The sequence below is a fragment of the Spea bombifrons genome, chromosome 8 (genome assembly GCF_027358695.1).
Source record: "Spea bombifrons isolate aSpeBom1 chromosome 8, aSpeBom1.2.pri, whole genome shotgun sequence".
Taxonomy (NCBI): domain Eukaryota; kingdom Metazoa; phylum Chordata; class Amphibia; order Anura; family Pelobatidae; genus Spea; species Spea bombifrons.
In genome coordinates, this window is record NC_071094.1 from 16,120,096 (window position 1) to 16,140,311 (window position 20,216).

Genomic DNA, 20,216 nt, shown 5'->3' on the forward strand with positions numbered 1-20,216 from the left:
GTCCTGGTGTGTATGTGTGGGTGTGGCAGACCCTGTCCTGATGTGTGTATTTGGGTGTCGGTGTGGCAGAGCCTGTGCTGGTGGGTGTGTGTGTTTGGGTTTTGCACTTTACTTACTGTAGGAATAAATTGAACTATGCAATTTTTATTTATCCAGAGATAAAACTCCCTCCTGAATTTGTAGTCACTTCAGAGGACAAAACTTTCTAGGCCTAGAAATCAGTGAGAGCAAAAGTAAAGGTTTTCTGTTATTTACTCTATTCCAATCTGCATATTTTATTAAAAAGGATAAATGGCAGTAAATTGTCTTCAGGCTCTGATATAGATAATGCATGTTACTGTGTGATATTACCTGGCTAGGACTCTGATATAGACAATACATGTTACTGTGTGATTTTACCTGGCTGGGGCTATAATACAGATAATGCATGTTACTGTGTGATATTACCTGGCTACGGCTCTGATATATGATAATGCATGTTACTGTGTGATATTACCTGGCTGGGGCTCTGATATATTTTGGATTTTGCCAAGGCGTTTGACACGGTTCCACACAATAGGTTAGTAATAGGTTAGGAAATTGGTCTAGATGCAAATTCTTGTTCTTGGGTAGAACATTGGCTTAGAGATAGAGTACAGAGAGTTGTTATAAATGGTAAATGTTCAAGATGGTCAAAAGTGGTAAGTGGTGTCCCTCAGGGTTCTGTTCTGGGACCAATTTTATTCAACATATTTATAAATGACCTGGCAATAGGCATTGAAAGTTATGTTTCTGTGTTTGCGGATGACACTAAACTAGGTAAGGTAATACAGGGCGAGCAGGATATTACAGTGCTGCAGAGGGATCTAGATAGACTGGGGGAATGAGCACACAAATGGCAGATGGAATTCAATGTAGATAAATGTAAAGTTATGCACTTCAGGGTACGGAACACACAAGCAATCTACACCCTAAAGGGTAGTGAATTAGGGGTAACGACAAATGAGATGGATTTGGGAATTGTTATAGACAACAAACTAGGGAACAATGTGCAATGTCAGTCTGCGGTTGCTAAGGCCAGTAAGGTATTGTCGTGTATAAAAAGGGGCATCAAGTCGCGGGATAAAAATATAATTTTGCCTCTATATAAATCAATGGTAAGGCCACACCTTGAATATGCTGTGCAATTTTGGGCACCTATTCTAAAGAAGGATATCATAGCAGTAGAAAAGGTGCAGAGGCGGGATACAAAATTAATAAAAGGAATGGAGCACTAAAGTAATGAAGAAAGGTTAACAAATTTAAATCTGTTTCGTTTAGAAAAACGGCGCCTCAGAGGGGATATGATAGCATTATATAAATATATTCGGGGCCAATACAAACCATTGTGTGGAAATCTGTTCATAAACAGAACTATGCATAGGACACATGGGCATGCGTTCAGACTGGAAGAAAGGAGATTTAGTCTAAGGCAGAGGAAAGGACAATAAGGCTGTGGAATTCTCTGCCTGCAGAGGTAGATTTATCAGTCAATTTCTTTGACTGCTCACCTTTCGGAATTGGAGAGAACCACTGCCCATCATGTATATGGAATTCTATTGGACTATGTGGGTGATGTCATGCTTAGTCACCTTTAAAGCAATTGGCTGGATCTGGCAACACATCTAATACATCGGTAACCATTGGATATGATTGTTCCCTCCCCGAATCCGTGATGTCACTAACAAAGGGGATATAAGGCCAAACAGTCTCCATCTCGGAAGCCACTAGCCCAGACCTCTGATGAAGCTCTGAGGAGCGAAACATGTCAGGGGGGCTACTTGCCTGAGTTTTTAATTAGCCTCTGTCACTGGTCATAATTGAATTATTTCTGTTGTTAGGACTGCAGCCATCAACAGTATGTACAACCTAATATTAGTGTTACACAGCTTATGTTACTGTGACGTATACCTTTTATGGTAGGACTGGTGACACTGGTGTTTTTAAAAATCTTTTTTTGGATATACCTTTTAATAAACATATTAATAAAAGTTATGTTTTAGGGTGGGGTTATAATAAGGGTATTTTTTGATCCCGGGAACGGGATTGGTTTATTTGTAGCTAATCAAACTGGGTTCATTTTAAAAAAAAAAAAAAAAAAAAAAAAAAAAAGGGAAAATTTAGCAGATCTATATATCCGATTAGCTCAAGAGCTCAAGAGGAGTCCATAAATAAACTAACTCCTAATTTTAACTCGACAAATAAAATCAACGAGATTCAAAAGCTAATAATGCAGAGACTACAACAAAACACTAATAAAGCTATCATGGTATTAAAACAAAAGTGGTATAGCAACAACAATAGAATAGGCAAAATACTTTCAAACAAGCTTAAGTTTAAGAAAAAAACTGGAATTAAAAAAATTATTCAAGGGAACAATATTTATCTATCCTCTAGACAAATAGGAAATGCATTTAAAGAATAGTATTCATCCCTTTATAATCTTAAACAGATTTGTAAATCTAAAGTAGCAATAGAAGATTTCCTCGCTAAATGTAAACTACCTGAAGCCTCGTCCCATAATCTCAAATTTTTTTAACTCCCCTATAACGTTGACAGAAATTCAATTAACGATAAAGAACATGCAAAAGCACCAGGCCCAGATGGCTTTTCGGTAGAGTTTTATAAATTATTTGAAATAATTATTTATCCAAAGCTCCTGAAGGATGAAGGATTTTTGATGAATTTACAACTAATAACATAATTCCGGCAGGATTTTTACAAGCGGATCTGATTCCAATCCCAAAGTCAGTCAAGGACCCAGCGACTCTGTCGAACTATCGCCCTATATCGTTAATTAATTTAGATATTAAGATATATTCAAAGATCTTGGCGAATAGGTTAAAAATAATTATCCCCAAGCTCATAAATAAAAATCAAACGGGTTTTGTGAAGAACAGGAATATAGGGGACAAAACATGAAATTTAATTAACTTGATAGACATAATTGGTAAAGACCATGTGAAATCTGCATTAGATGCAGAGAAAAGCATGCGATAGAGCTGTACCTTTTTAGACTCAGTTATGGCAGCATTTGGTATAATTGGCTCATTCAAAAATAACACAATGGCTTTATACACAATCCCACAGGCCAGAGTGACTGGGGCAGGATTGGACTCAGACTGGTTTGAAATCAGAAACATAACAAGATGCCCATTAGCTCCCCTCTTATATATTTTAACTATTGAATAAACAATATAGTTAAGAATAAACAACTCCCATCTACTCCTATTGAAGTTCTCCAATTAAATATACATAATATCAATTTAAAATAATGGAAAGAGAACAACATCAACAAAATCTCCCAGATAATACGAATGGATAGAGTCAGCTTGTTTTCGGATTTACAGGAACATTTTAATCTCCCCCAGGATGAATGGTTTAACTATAGCAGAATACAATTTTTTTAGAAAAATCGAAAATAGGATCTTGTAGGGATGTGGAGGAATTTTTATCCAAATACCATTCAAAGAGCTTAGCGTCTAGATGGTCTAAAGTTATATCTAGCCTTGAAGATTACGAAAAACCAAACGCCTTCATAAAACGGGAAAGTGATGTTGGGAAATCTTTCTCACTATATTAAAAAAATCACACATAATCCTAATTTACAAGAAACTTTCTTTAAAGTAATCCATCGCTGGTACCTTGCCCCCTCCAGAATCTCAAAGTTTAACCGACATATGCCCAGATGTTGCTGGAGATGTGCTAAGGCAGAAGGTACTATGTACCACATCTGGTGGGAATGTTTATTTGGATTGCTGCAAATAAAAAATTCAATCTCACAAGTCTATCAGAAAATCTTCCCACCAGATGATGTACTGACACCCCAATCCTTCTTATTTCATTTGGATCTACCTTGCTGTTCATGGGAACAAAAATGTTTTCTAGTACATGTATTTATGGCTTCAAAATTAACCATTGCTAGACAATGGAAACCCCCAAGTAACATCAATTGGACAGCTATTAAAATCCAAATTAACAATCAAAGAGATATGGAAGAAGGATTATATAGATTAAATAAAAAACATTTGGTCTCTTATGTTTTTTTGTTGTTTTTTTTATAACTGTACGAATGTGGTATAGAACTTGTTTGTCTTTTTTACTTGTATGTATGTTTTGGTTTTTTTTGTATACATTTGTATATTTGTATATATTTGGGGGGGGGTTCATTATAAGCATGAAAGCTAAAAAAAGCTAAAAGGATTTGCCTGTTTGAAAGATGATGTTAGCTAGGTGTATATTGTAAACACTAGACAGAGTCAGGAAATGGTAGGTGGAAATGCTAGGCCTTAAAAGATGTTACTGCATAATATGGTTGGTTGTTATACTATGCTAAAACAGGGAAAGCTAACCTTACGTTTATCTTCAAGGCAAACAGTTTGTATAACCTTCTGCTAAGGTAACATATACTCGACAAAGATCATGAGAGTTGTTGACAAATAATTATATATATATATATATGTAAGAAAAATAAGTATAAAATGCTGTTACATATCCACTTTTCTTAAGCTGACCTTGACTCTGACTGGGTTCATCCAATGCTGCAGAGATTTTTCTGTAGAGTTAAATGGTAGTACCACTGCCTCCATCTTGCTGTCCTCCATATTGTGATAGAGACACACTGGAGCACATTCAGTTCCTTTAACAAAGCAAACAGAATACAACTATTGTGAATATATATATCATTCAAAATATCTGCTGTAACTAGCATTCTTGTTTATAACATGTTTTGTATTGAAGGCCTGTGCAGGAACTATCTCCCCAACCTTCTACTGTAAGCCTATGGACCAGTCTCAGTCATAGAACAGACACATAACAGTAGATCTCTTTATAGCTGTAGAGACCAAGCCATTCTGGACTTAATTAATCAAGTTTAGGTTCCTGATTGTGTGTGTATAGCTGAACTTGAGGAAGGCATGTATGGGTGGGATAGGTCAGACTGCCACCTAATGGGTACAAGGCCTGTATGACCAGCCTCAGCAGGGAGTCCCTGGGTAGTATAGGGGAGCCCAGGAGAGGAAAGAGCAGGTAGCTGGGACTGAGAGCTTTTATTAATTCCACTACCTCTTGGGATCCCTCCTTTTTTTTTATGTAGCACAAGCAGTAGCAGGCAGCAGGGTGCACTTGGCTACCAGATAACTTTGCAACGTTCTGGGGTCTGATTATCCTCCAGGTGGTCCCCTCCAGTATAAATCTCTATTCATCTTCAACCTCAGCCCAAGGGTACACATACCTTTGCCTCCCCAATAAGTTTGGCTCTGAACTATTTTAGGGAAACAACAGGCATCTGCTAGAGTTGCCCTGGACCCCAGGCCACTCATCAGGTCCTCTTTGTGTGGCTGTTCTAGCCCAGGAGTTTGTTTACTGGCACTGTTGCTGCCCACCATCGGGATCTTTTTCTCCTAATTTTACAAGTGCCCTTAGTAGGGTCTTCTCTCCATTTAGTTTTGTCTTTGGGGGTTATAGTAGTGCTCCTCCATTTTCTGTCAGTGCAAGGCACCCTAACTTAACACGTTAGCCTGCTGTGCCATCCCAGTTGCTTGCTATAGCTGATCTCTTCCAAGTTCACAAAGCCCTGGGGAGACTTCTGCAGCCAGGACCAAACAGATCATTGCTTGCTTTACAACACAGCAATAAACAAGATTCCTCGGACTGAGGGTCTGTTGCTGCTTTCCCAGACTACCACATCTGAGGAAACCCTTATTTTAGCTCCTACAGATAATCCCACTCCCAGGTTTACAGTAGAGGCGTTTCACAAGGTAGGGGTATACTGGGTGATTAAGGGGTGGTGTCATCAAGTTTCAGGGAAGTTTTGAACTGGTTGGAGATGCGTTCAGGAGCAGGGTCACAAGGTTATACTCTTTTCCAGGTTTGAGCATTTCATGAGATATTCAAGTGATTTAAAATGGTTGTTCCATAGTCCAAATTCTGCCAGCAGCCCCCAAAGCAGATATAGCCTCATGATCCAATGACAGAATCACAGGATCACAGGAGGCAGCCTCCCCCTTAGTTGTACACAGTAAGCTTTAGGTGTGCTTTGAGGCCACACTGGGTACTCACCTCAAACAGGTTGGGTGGGGAGTGCATGGAGAGTTTTTCACTGCTGCCCCTTGAAAAATTTAATTTGGATATGTCAGCCAAATCTGTCAAATGTGAGTGGGCTACAGGTGTTTTCTTTTCTAGCTTTGATTCCATGGGGAGCTTTGATTCCATGGGGAGAACAAGTATGCTCTGAAAAATACCCCTCGTCTTATAATCGAGGTCGTCTTCTAATCAGACCTCAAAATGTCTGCTGGGGCCATGCTACTTACCGGGCTTTGATCGCGAGCAGCAGGAGAACAAGATGCTAGCAGCGTGTCACATAGCTCTGCCTCCCCCCTCCTTAATCTGGGGGCGGAGCCAGAGAAGTTGCATGCACAGCCGGGACCCTGCAGAAGTCTTCGAGTGGGAGATCTGCAGTTCAGGTAAGGGGGTGGGGGAGGGTTTTTGTGATTAATGTGTGAAGTATGTGTGATTAATGGAATGAATGAGTATTTAAATGTTTGTGAATGAGTGTGTGTTAGTATGGATGTGTAAGGGTGGTGGTGGTGGTGGTAGCATGGCATAGGGAGGCTGTACTCACACCCCTATCATCCTCAGGTTCCAGCATGTACTGGCTGCCATGGCTTGATAGGAGTGTGATTGCTGTTAGCAGATTAACCTTTTAACCCCCTATATGCCACTCTGCCCCATGATATGCCTTTTAACCCCCTATATGCCACTCTGGCATATAGGGGATTAAAAGGCATATCATGGGGCAGAGTGGCATATAGGAGGGTATAAGACATTTCTGGAGGCAGAGTGGCATATAGAGGGTTAAAAGGCACATCATGGGGCAGAGTGGCAAATAGGGGGTATAAGGCATTTCTGGGGGCAGAGTGGCAACCCTGGGGGCAGATGTGCATAACTGGGGGGGGCAGGTTGGCAAATAAAAGGAAATAAATATATATTTTTCTCAATCATAGCTTTTATTAAATATGAAAATATTGTTTTCATGAATTAATATTTACTAGTAAAACTTTTTTTTCCTATAGGGTAGTCTTATATTCAGGCTTTTTGTTTTTTTCCTAAATTAATATTTAGATTTTGGGGGGTCGTCTTATAATCAGGGTCGTCTTATAATCGAGCAAATACGGTATGTCCCTCTTTTTAGCTATATGGGCTCTAATTGTAAGGCTTATAAGGTTTCTAAAGGATGAGCCTGGCTGTGCTAGTAAATGCAGTTGGTATATAGGCCATCGGTACACAGAGATCACAATGATATTATAGCCTTGTGGAGGCAAATCATAGCACCCGGGCACAGTCTCATTCAACTCTTTCAGTCAAGGGCCAATCAGGGTGTCCCACTCCAAGGTTTCTTGGTCTCATCATGAGACCTGGCTTTCAGTTCATTAAATGCTACTTCATATGGAGTAATGGCTGTTGTTTCAAGCAAAAATCTTCAAGTTGCAAGGGAGCACATCCCCTATCAAAGTGCTTTAGGCATAAGTGTTTGAGAAATCCCTGCTCTGGATGTTCCAAATAGGACAAACACCAATGGTTGTGGCTAAAACTATATAGAGATATGGATGTTGTGTTGTTGTTGGAGATGGGCTTCACACGAGGTTTTTGTATTACTTTCCAGGCAGTTCTAGTGTAGCACTTCCCCAAGAATTTTACTTTGGTGACTATGCTATCTAGGATGGTTACCAAGGATGTTTCTGTGGGATGAATGGCTAGTCCATTTTTATCCTGAAAGGTGGGAAATTTTGGTTAATCCACCACCTCTCATACCCCAATGTGTCTCTCCACATCAATCCTAAACTTTTCAGGTTTAAATAACAATAATAAAATGTGATGCACAACTTGAAACTCCTTTAAATTGTAGTAGTGCAAAGAGTGCTCACAGAATCAGACTCCTCTGCTAATTTAATATAAGCAAAATACCAAAGATTTCGTTTTCTAAAACTCCTTCAACAAGGTTTAGAGATTAGGTGAATTTGAGATTCCATTAGTATGCACACAGACTTCGAAATGATAGGCTTTCAGACCTTTCTGGGTTTGGTCAGTAAGGTTATAGGGCTAGAATTTGCGATTGGCAAGATGAACTTAGCCTGTCACATTCTCCAAATGGGCCAAAAGTGTTTGGCGCTTGTCAAAGGATTTATCGGGTGTCACTTTGTACAGATACATAGGGAGCATAGAGCTGACATGCATTTGGATCATCCATTTTGAATTAGCAGTTTCAAACAATTTTGGATTTGTGGACTGATCACTTAGGTTTAGTGAGCTTTGGGGCTGTCTCTTGGGGACAGAGCCGTCGGAATGACGTGATTCACGAAAAAGTATTTTCTTCAGCTCTTCCCTGTTATGGTGGTGGTTGCAATTTGAAGGAAACGGCTTGGCGGTGGTTCATATTCTGGAGCTGCAAAATAACATTGCTTACTCATGGCTGATTGTCCAGTCCACATATCCAGTAGTTGTGGCCTGTCGGGATTTTTTATGGAAAGTGGCACCCAAGAACCATACTGACCACGATGCAGCAGTCAGTGGTTCCATCCACATGGATGCTTATGGTAGGACCAAGAAGGAATGGCTCTGTTACTAGGTTCTGGCACACAATCATACCTTCAAGCATTGCGGCAGCCCTGCTGTGGTACTAGGGCCAGCTCTTCGTTGATGGTGTCACCACCCCTGGGGTGGTGCTTTTAGTAAAAATCGATGTATATCAATTTATGAGTGAACAAAACATGTGTTGTTCAAGAAATAAAATCATTTTTAAAGTAAGCCTCATTGCACAGGGGCCAATAAATCATTTGTTATATTTTTACACTATGTCCATTTTTCCTTTCTGTTTCTTTCCATCAGCTATATTACCGTATTTGCTCGATTATAAGACGAGGTTTTTTTCAGAGCAAATTCGCGTAGACAACTTCCGCTGCAGCAGGAAGTAGGTGTGGCTAGCAGCGGGGGTTGTCTGCGATCAGAGTTCCCCGCACCGGTGCCAGTGCCGGTGCCGCACCACTGCGGGGAACTCTGATCTCTGACAGTCAGGGAAGGTCTGTGAGCGATGGACGCAGACAACCCCCACTGCCAGCCACGCCTCCTTCCGGCTGCAGCGTAAGTGCGTGGGATCTACTTGCTGCCCCGGCTACATGACAGGGAAGTTAGAAGCACCGGTAAGTTTGGGGCGGGGGGTGTTAACTGGGGGGCATAAGGCATTTCTGGAGGCAGAGTGCTCTGTGAAATGCCTTTTAACCCCCTTAATGCCACTCTGCCTCCAGAAATGCCATTTTAACCCTCTATACGCCACTCTGCCTCCTGAATGCCTTAAACCTCCCTAGATGCCACTCTTCCCCATAATATGCCTTTTAACCCTCTAAATGCCAGAGTGGCATATAGGGGTATGAGGCACTTCTGGAGGCAGAGTGGCACATAGGGGGTCAAAAGGCATATCACGGGGCACAGTGGCATATAGGGTTAAAAGGCATATCATGGGGCACAGTGGCATTTAGAGGGTTAAAAGGCATATCATGGGGCACAGTGGTATATAGGGGGTATAAGACATTTCTGGGGCAGATGTGCATAACTGGGGGGCAGGTTGGAAAATAGAAGGAAATAAAACCAAAATATTTTTCTCAATCATACCTTTTATTAAAAAATAGTTTACATGAATTAACAAAGAATTGTTGCTCTACATAAAGATGGTCTAGGCTATAAGAAGTTTTCCAGGGCCCTAAAACTGAGCTGCAGGACAGGTTCCACTCAGAACAGGCCCCGCCATGGTCGACCAAAGAAGTTGAGTGCACGTGCTCAGCGTCATATCAAGAGGTTGTCTTTGGGAAATAGACGTATGAATGCTGCCAGCATTGCTGCAGAGGTTGAAGGGGTGGGGGGTCAGCCTGTCAGTGCTCAGACCATACGACGCACACTGCATCAAATTGGTTTGCATGGCTGTCGTCCCAGAAGGAAGCCTCTTCTAAAGATGATGCACAAGAAAGCCCGCAAACAGTTTGCGGAAGACAAGCAGATTAAGGACATGAATTACTGGAACCATGTCCTGTGGTCCAATTTGGTTCAGATGGTGTCAAGCGTGTGTGGCGGCAACCAGGCGAGGAGTACAAAGACATGTGTGTCTTGCCTACAGTCAAGCATGGAGCGTCATGTTCTGGGCCTGCATGAGTTCTGCCGGCAGTGGGGAGCTACAGTTCATTGAAGGAACCATGAATGCCAACATGTACTGTGACATACTGAAGCAGAGCATGATTCCCTCCCTTCGAATACTGGGCTGCAGGGCAGTATTCCAACATGTCCCCAAACACACCTCCAAGACGATTACTGCCTTGCTAAAGAAGCTTAGGGTAAAGGTGATAGACTGGCCAAGCATGTCTCCAGACCTTAACCCTGTTGAGCATCTGTGGGGCATCCTCAAACGGAAGCAGGGGCGGGCTGGGCCGGGGGGCAGGGGGGCAATTGCCCCCCAGGCCGCCCGAAATATAATCTAAACGGCCGCTGGGTGCTGATGCCGCCGGCCGGCGCTACTTTAATACCTTTTTTAAAATTTTATATGGCAAGCCGGATCGGCTATTAAATGAAAAAAAAATAGTATTAAAGCAGCGCCGGCCGGCGGCATCAGCACCCAGCGGCCGTATGCGATGGCCGCCAAGTGATGGGAGCAGCGTGAGGGGTGAAAGCTCCGCCCCCTCGCACTCACCTTTCACCCCTCACGCTGCTCCCATCACTATGCGGCCATCAGATTGTTGGAAATCGAATCTAAACGGCCGCTGGGTGCTGATACTGCCGGCCGGCGCTACTTTAATACTTTATTTATTTATTTTTAATACGGCAAGCCGATCCGGCATATTAAATAAATTAAAAAAAAGGATTAAAGTAGCTCCGGCCGGTGGCATCAGCACTCAGCGGCCATTTAGATAAGTTTTCCAGCAGTCTGAAAGGTGAGGGGTGAAAGGTGAGTGCGAGGGGGCGGAGCCACTTCACGTGACTTGCCCCCCAGGCCTTAGGCTGCCAGCCCTCCCCTGAACGGAAGGTGGGGGGAGTGCAACGTCTCTAACATCCACCAGCTCTGTGATGTCATCATGGAGGAGTGGAAGAGGACTCCAGTGGCAACCTGTGATGCTCTGGTGAACTCCATGCCCAAGAGGGCTAAGGCAGTGCTGGAAAATAATGGTGGCCACACAAAATATTGACAGTTTGGGCCCAATTTGGACATTTCGACTTTGTTGCCAAGGTTTAGACATTAATGGCTGTGTTGAGTTATTTTGATGGGAAAACCAAATTTACACTGTTATACAGGCTGTACACTCACTACTTCATATTGTAGCAGAGTGTAATTTCTTCAGTGTTCTCACAGGAAAAGATATAATAAAATATTTACAAAAATGTGAGGGGTTTACTCACTTTTGTGAGATACTGTATGTTTACAGTTATGTCATCATATTTTACAGACATCTTGGCCTTTTAACTCTACTTGTGCCCCCATCTGTTTGGTGTAAAAGAACAGTGCCGTCTCATGTTCTAATATTAGTGTTAGTATAAGGAAGTTGATAGGTGTAAAGTATGACTCCTGATGGCATAGCACAATGCGAATTGTAGTCCACAGTAGCTAGAGTACCATGAATTGGCCATACACATGGGAATAAATGAGGAGTACGGGATTAAATGAGGAGTTTGTGCACTTTGTGCACACAAATGGCGAGGCTTGCAGAGGGTACCATTAACTGGAAAACAAAGAGCTCTCCGGTGGAAATTGTATTATGTAGTCTTTGTGGCAGCCTGTTGTTATTACAGTGAGAAAATGCAGACCCAGGGAGAGCTTGTTACTGTAATAAAAGTTTGCACTGTATAAAGGGGCCCTCGTGATGTGGCAACTGCAGTTTACAAGTAGCAGGTTTCCACTGTTAATATCTGGGACTAATCAACTATGTAATTGTGGCACATCAGTTTTTCGATAGATGACAAAACATAGTTATTAGTGTTTCTACATTATCTTCAAAATAAAAAAAATGCCATGTCCTCAAAAGCCTTCAGAACATATCTGAGAATGTATTATTTATAATAAAATTATATAAAATCGCTTTGCATAGATGCGTGTACTGTCGACCCACTGCTCAAAAAGTAAAATAACATGAATAATACAATTTGTGTAGTAGTATATGGCAATGGAAATAGAAAGTGCACACAAATCTACACAAACCATTTGCATTGGACAGTACCTATTCCATATTCGTCTGAACAGTAAAACTTTAAGGTGTCATTCACTGGGCGTGGAGGTGCACAGTGACCTTGCATGGTCTTGCAGAGATGGAAACTGCCACTCCAACTGCCATCTTTTCGGCAATGAATAATATTCTCCGAATTCTACAAAAGAAAAATAAATAAATAAGTAAAGCATGTCCTCTACTCAATGATACTATCCCAATTACAAGTTTCAAAATTTGTTTTAGTTTCTATAATATTTACCAACTAAATACACCATATAAATGACGTGGATGCCTTATTAACTTAAACAAATGCAATTATTAGATATCACTAATTTCTGTACTGTTTTATGTAATAGCATGGTGAAATACACTTTCATATTAATTCACGGTAATTAATATGCCATGTTCACATATTTTACTTTCTAACATTATAATGCATATATTGCTGATTATGGCAATTTGTTACTACAGTATGGTTAGAAGTATTTTTTTTCCTTTTGTCTAGGAAAAATAAAAAATACTAAACAGAATTATGAATAGGTAGTATGGTAGAAAGGTTGTAAAGATACAGAATATTACCTATTTACAGGGATAGACACAGACAAGGTTCATGACAGACATTTTGACATTTGCTGGACTTAGGGAAGGACACTAAAATTTTAAACTATACTAAATAGCCCCTGTTAACTTGAACATCCTCCTGTCGGGCTGCCGACTCCAGGAGCAATGAGGTGCATCTCACATGTGTGTGCTTGCTAACCGTACTGCTCTTAAAGGGCCCACATCCCAGTTTGGCTTGGAATTCCCAAGTGGCTTTTAAGACACTATTTAAGATTCTGACACCTTCAGTAAAGTGCTCAGTTGTCTCTGTCCTTGTTCCTAACTCGGAGTCCTGCACCACTTCCCAGCTCCTACTATCGATGCCTCTGGTATCCCTCCTGGTTGCTGTTACGGTTCTGACCTGGCTATGGATTTTTGACTTGCCATACAGTTCTGCTGAGAATGATCTGTTGCTGACTTTGGCTTGTCCTCTAACTTTTCCCTACGCATTGTTGCTACCCAGACTGAAGATTAGTTGGTGATCTTCTTGATCACCTCTCTTCGATCAACCTACTCCGGTACCGCTCCAGCTTCAATCTGTCTTTCTCCAACTACTCAACAAGACTGGTTCCTGACCACAAGATCCGGGTAGGCTCACTAGCACCCCACCCCCCATCTTATCCAAAGTTAGCAGGAAAAAAAAATCTGTTTTTCAAACATACTTTGCAATTTTGCTCTGGATTTATTTCAAAGGATATAAGCAACTGCAGAAACAAACACCAATCTGTGTTCAGCAGCATTCCCGAGTAGGGGATAATTTGTTCTTCTCTCACCTCAATAATAATGATTGGGGTCTCAGCTTAACTACAGAACAAAGTGTTCAAGAAATTGCTTTTTTAGATCTTTTAATTTATATAAATAATTCACAATTTCACACTAAAACATATTTCAAACAAGTAGATGTTAACAGTTACATTTTATTCAACAGTGGACATTATAGTCCCTGGTTAACAGGTATTCCGAAGGGAGAACTAATAAGAGTTAAACAGAACTGTACAAGTGAGGACACATTTAAACAACAGGCTAATAAAATTAAAAATGACTTTTTGGAAAAAGGGTACCCACAAGATCTATTAAATAAAACTTTCATGGAAGTCTCTAAGATTGAACAAAAAGATCTACTACAATCTAAAACAATAAAAAGAACAACTAATAATCAAGAAGACATACCTTTAGTTCTAAACTTTGATAAATGTCATTATGATATGAAGAAAATAATTCAACGACACTGGCCTCTTTTATTGAAAGATAATGACCTACAAAAAATACTCCCAAAAATCCTAAAGTTATATTCAGAGGGGCACCCAATTTAAGCCGTGATTTAACCTCTAGTTATACCCGACCATTAAGAAATAATCAGAATGAACATTTTTTGAATAAACACAAAGGTTTCTTTAGATGTGGTTATTGTACCACATGCCGAGACACAAACTCTAGAAATAGTGATGCAATTATAAATTTTACATCTAGTGTTACAAATAAGCAATATAAAATTAGACACTTAATAATATGCCATGCCAAGGGGGTTATCTATTTATTGCAATGCCCTTGTGGCTTACAATATATTGGTAGAACGAGTCGTCCATTACACAAAAGATTAGATGAACACGTTAGAGGAATAAAAACAAATAAAACCAATCATCCTGTACCAATACATTTTTCCAGATACCATAATAGTGATCCAAAATGCCTCACATATATAGGAATCGAAATTGTCAAAAAAGACTGGAGAGGGGGTGATTACGTTAAAAAAATAGGACAGACAGAGATGAAATGGGTTTTTGACCTTAAAACTTTAAACCCCAAAGGTCTAAATCAAGATTTCGATTTATTTAATTTTTTAGATTAGAGCATGTGTTAAAATGTAATATTTTTTGCTCTTTCTAATATATTTTTTTCCTCTTTTATAGGATTTATATTTTTGTAACGATATTTATACATTTTATACATCCATATTTATAAAAATCTTTTATGGATATACGTTATGGAGAGGAATAAATTAGTTCTTATGTGCTATACAGATGTATTTTTTATATTTAATATTTATTGTTTTATTATATTTATTTGTATATATGTATTTTTGTATTCTTTTTTGTATTTTGTATATGTATTTATTATATATTACAGATATTTATATACATGTATTTAATTTTACCTTTATATTTATTGACCTTATATATATTTATATATTTATATATGTATGTATTATGAAATAGAGGTCCAAGGAAATTATGAGATTTCTAATTTGATATGCACTTTATGATTATTAAGTATTTGTAAATTTAAATAATTATTTAAATATTTAATATGTTGGCAGATCAGAATTAATTCCATATTATATATTTTGTACTAATGTATAGATATATTTATTCTATATTATATGGATTCGCTATGTGTACTACCGCTACCTGATCTCATTTAACCTGATACAATGTAACAAGAGCCAATTAACACGTCATAGAGAGATAGTTAACACTTGATACAATGTAACGAGAGCCAATTAACACGTCACAGAGAGATAATTGATACTGGATACAAAGTAACGAGAGACAATTAACATGCCACACATGAGATCGAGTACTTAAGGAGGGAGGAGAGAACAAACCAACACGTCACTGAAGAAGCCCGACTGGGTGAAACGCATTTGCGTGTTGGATCGTCATCGCACTATACCTGCAAGTCGTTCACCTTGGAAAGGAACGGAGAGACTCAGACGCGCTACAGATAGTTTTTTTAAATGTAAGCATGCTGCACCTTTTTCAAATATTAAATACGCATTTATATCTCACCTCCCTGCCTTTCTATTTTTGTACTGATTCGATTCGTGTTCCTGCTGTGTGGACGGCATAAACACTCGAAGAAGGGATTCGGAGAGGGCGTCCTAAAACAACTTGTTCGGCGGGAACGGAGCCGAAACTCCTTTGCTATATATCTCAACAAGTCAGAGCAAACTTATTGTTCATCTTCATGTGAGTGAAACATCATATAGAGGATACACTTGATTCACACATATTTGCGGAAAGCACTATGATTTTTTGTTTCTTTTTTGTTTCCATATATTGATACATGATTTTGACACAACGAATGGAGACTGGGAAATCAATATAAGTATTATTGTTTTTTATTTATTCATATTTCACATTATATTGATGTAATAAGTAATTTACTGTCACTTTTACAATTATAGGCGCAACACTTTATTATATCTTGTTTATTACTATAGGTATTTTGGGGTTATCTTATTAGTGTTTGCAGCATTATTTATATATATATATATATATATATATATATATATAATTTTTTATATTTTAAAAATATCTCTTTTTGTATATAATTATTTAATTATACAATATTTAGCGCCTGATTACTATTATCACTATTACTATTAGATAATGAGGCGGCCCTAGCACTTTTAGTGGCTGCCTAATAACATAAGTGCAGCTGACAACTAGATATGCTCGCGTAGCCTAAGGGGTTTTTATTTTTATATTTTTAGGTGAGGGCTACAGGGTGATACAGTTAATCACTTTCATGTTTTTACACTTTATTTTATGTTTTCTTTTTTAAAAACGTTTTACTTTTTTTAAATATTGTACCACACCTTTTCAGACCCCAGGAATCTCTTGTGATGTTATTATAGTATCACTAGAATGGTTTCTCTCTGCCACATACACACACATTCTCTCTCACAGTAACATCATACACATACATAAACTCACACTTCCTCTTTTGCCTTCACTGCGGCAGGCACTCTCTGTGTCTTGCCACGCTATCACAAAAGTGCACAGTTCCCATCTCTCTCCATACTCCTGCAGTCTGCTGTGACACACTGTCACATATCCTGCATCTCCTGCTTTTCTCTGATCAGCACCAGGGAAACCACCTAGGAGACCCGAATGAGGTCTCTACCATCCCTGATCTCCCATGCATTGTCAGACATTACGGCATCAACTGCCGGAATTTTGTGACATACTATTACTACAGTAAGGAAAAAATTGATGTGAAGGAGTTAACATTAGGAGATACACAGCACTTCTTACAAGCTGTATTACTGTAATCCTTTTGTGGCCAATGACATACCAGGGTGTCCCTTTAGGACCAGTGACATACCTGGTACTTCATGTGTAGATCACAAAGGCTGATGCTGTGAGACAGAGACCCTTGAGCCTTTGATAACTCCTACACGAACGATTGCTGATTTACTCGTGATTGCCTCTTCAGTCCCTACATGAGGATCAGTCCTGACCTTCCCCTGCTGCATGTCAACTTGGTGAGGCAATCATTCAGCATTTACCCCTTCAATGCTGTTATTGTGTTTATTGCGCAATCGCAGTGGGTTAGGGATAACCCTTGTGTCTTTAGTCCCCACAAGCTGGGAACACCAGCATTGATAAGTGAGCTTTTAGGTTGACTGCTGTCAGTTGAGGCTCTGCTGCAGTTCCATCAAGAGTGGGCTGATGATTCCGTAACTCCTGACCAACAGGAGTGATCTGATCATTATGACACCCACTCCATGACCTCTCCCCTCTTATCAGAGACAGCTGTCAGAGGGCAAAGCAGATCTTTCATCCCAGTTAAAAAAAAAATACATTCACTGGCCACTTTATTAGGTACACTTATTCAATTGCTTGTTAACACAAATAGCTAATCAGCCAATCACATGGCAGCAACTCAATGCATTTAGGCATGTAGACGTGGTCAAAATAACTTGCTGAAGTTCAAACCGAGCATCAGAAAGGGGATGAGAGTAACTTTAAATGTGGCATGGCTGTTGCCAGACGGGCTGGTCTGAGTATTTCAGAAACTGCTGATCTACTGGTCCGAAAAAGAGAAAATATTCAGTGAGCGGCAGTTGTGTAGACAAAAATGCCTTGTTGATGTCAGAGGTCAAAAGGGAATGGGCAGACTGGTTCGAGATGACAGAAAGGCAATAGTAACTAAAATAACCACTCGTTACAAACAAGGTATGTAGAATACTATCTCTGAATACACAACACGTCGAACCTTGAAGCAGATGGGCTACAGCAGCAGAAGACCACACCAGGTGCCACTCCTCTCAGCTAAGAACAGGAGACTGAGGCTACAATTCGCACAGGCTCCTCAAAGTTGGACAATGGAAGACTGGAAGCAACATGAAAGCATGGATCCCTCCAGGCCAGTGAGTGTATATATATATATATATATATATATATATATATATATATATATACATAAATATATTTATAAATTAATAGTTATTTATGACTAACTGATCACTTATCATTGACACTTTAGGTCACGGTCATTGACTTGTCATTAGATATATATTTTTTTTTGTTTCTTCGTCCACTTTTTCCTAGTATCATCCCTGTGAACCAGACATCCACATTGGATGTCTGGTTCATTGGATTTGCTGCCAAAAGGATGAGGTGCACCTTCCTTATTCAACTGTAAAAGGAGTGAAACTACTTTACACTCTCATGATTTAAGGGTCTCTTGTGACTGTCTGACACTTGCATATCACACATTTGTATTATGTATGTGCTCAGGGGAGATTATTTTTTATGTTTTCTTTCTTGTTCCAGAATGAATCCCAAAACATGCCTGAGCAAAAAAAAACCTCAAACTCCTAAATTACCATTAGATTTGTGGTTGCAGTTGGACACCTAGGAAGGGTTATCTTTGAAATCTTGAAGGAGCATGCTTTTAGGTAAATATATGGGGTTAAATTAAAATATGGGACCTGTACAGTGCCTCAAATGAGGCCCAGTAAGGTGATCTGTCAAAATTCCAAGTTTGAAAACTGAAACGCGCGTGTTCCAGTTTTAACCCCACAATATCTTAAACACATGCATATGGCATATTGCTGTACTCTGGTGGTGTTGCTGAATAAAAATCAAGTTAGTGTGTTGGAAATACTATGAATCAACATGGAAGAGGATGTTTCTATATTGTCTCAACGCACTATGAAGAGGAAAATTCGAGTGGCCAAAAAATCTCCAGGGATCAGAGCTAGAGAATTTCAGAAGTCAGTTACATCTAAGAGTCAGAACATCTCCAAAACTACAATCCGACGTTACCTACATGGCCACAAGTTGTTTGGAAGAGTTAAAAAAAAAAAGCCTCTACTCTCATAGAAAAACAAACTCAGCCGTCTTCAGTTTACCAGGCACCACCGGAACTTCAAATGGGATTGGGTTTGATGGTCAGATAAAACTAAAATGAGCTTTTCAGCTAATAACACCAGAGATGCATTTGCCCCACACAGAGACGTACCCATATGAAAAGTACCTCATGTCCATGGTTAAATATGACGGTGGTTATTTCATGTTTTGGGGCTGTTATATGCCAGGGGACCTTTTGTTAGGATACATGTTATCATGGACTCAAATATCAACAGATAATACATGAAAACCTGACTGCCTCTGACAGAAAGCTTAAAATGGACAGAGGTTGGATGTTCCAGCAGGACAGTGATCCAAAACATACATCAAAATCAACACAAAAATGGTTAACTGACTATAAAATCAAGGTCCTTCTATAGCCATCCCAGTCCCCTTACTTGAACCCCATAGAAAACCTGTGTGGTTAACTGAAGAAAAGAGCCTACCAGCCTCAGCCTCAACTTTTGAATTTTTAAGGAGACAGAGAGATTCTGTATGGAGGAACAATATTCTCCAAACTCATCAGGCATTCTAGGAGATGACTTAAAGCTGTTATTCAGGCAAATTGAGGTAGCACAAAGTATTGGTTAAAGAATGCCAATAATTGTGCCACACCCCTCACAACATGATTATGAACCCAAACACACCTCCAAGACGACCACTGCCTTGCTAAAAGAAGCTGAGGGTAAAGGTGATGGACTGGCCAAGCTTGTCTCCAGACCTAAACCCTATTAACCCCTTAGTTCCCCTATAGACGTACCGGGACGTCCAAAAAACGCCCACAAAGAAACCCCTATGGACGTCCCGGTACGTCCAGCCTTTCGTGCAGCGTCAGGGACACATCCCTGCCGCTGCACGGGAGACCAGGCTGTCGTTTGACAGCCTGGACTCCCCCCTGGCAGCAGAAGCCGGCATTGCCGGCTTTCTGCTGCCCGATCTCCCGTAACAGCTTCCGGCATGAAAGCCGGTAAGCTGTTACGGTTGAAAGTGCCCGATCGCGCGATCGCGCAGTTGCAAACGCGCGATCGGGCATTCCCTTCCGGGTTACGTCACTGCTGACGTAACCCGGAAGGTCATCGGAGGACAGGATATCCCCTGCGGGGATATCCTGCCCTCCGATGAGGCACAGAGACGCTGCGATCTCTATGCAGGTCCTCACAGTGTGATCGGTGCAGGGAGATCGCGGGGAGGGGAGTGAGAAACCATCTCTCTCACT

General features: G+C 40.2%; 1 protein-coding gene across 1 annotated transcript in view; it reads right to left on the reverse strand.

The window, feature by feature from the left end:
- Positions 1 to 20,216, reverse strand: part of PAPPA (pappalysin 1) — a 492,315-nt gene that overhangs the window by 75,017 nt on the left and 397,082 nt on the right. The window contains exons 18-19 of the mRNA XM_053473077.1: positions 12,270 to 12,414; positions 4,533 to 4,657 (exon numbers count right to left, since the gene is read on the reverse strand). Of these exons, the coding sequence (XP_053329052.1) occupies positions 4,533 to 4,657; positions 12,270 to 12,414 (270 nt within the window). The remainder of the gene's footprint in view (positions 1 to 4,532; positions 4,658 to 12,269; positions 12,415 to 20,216) is intronic.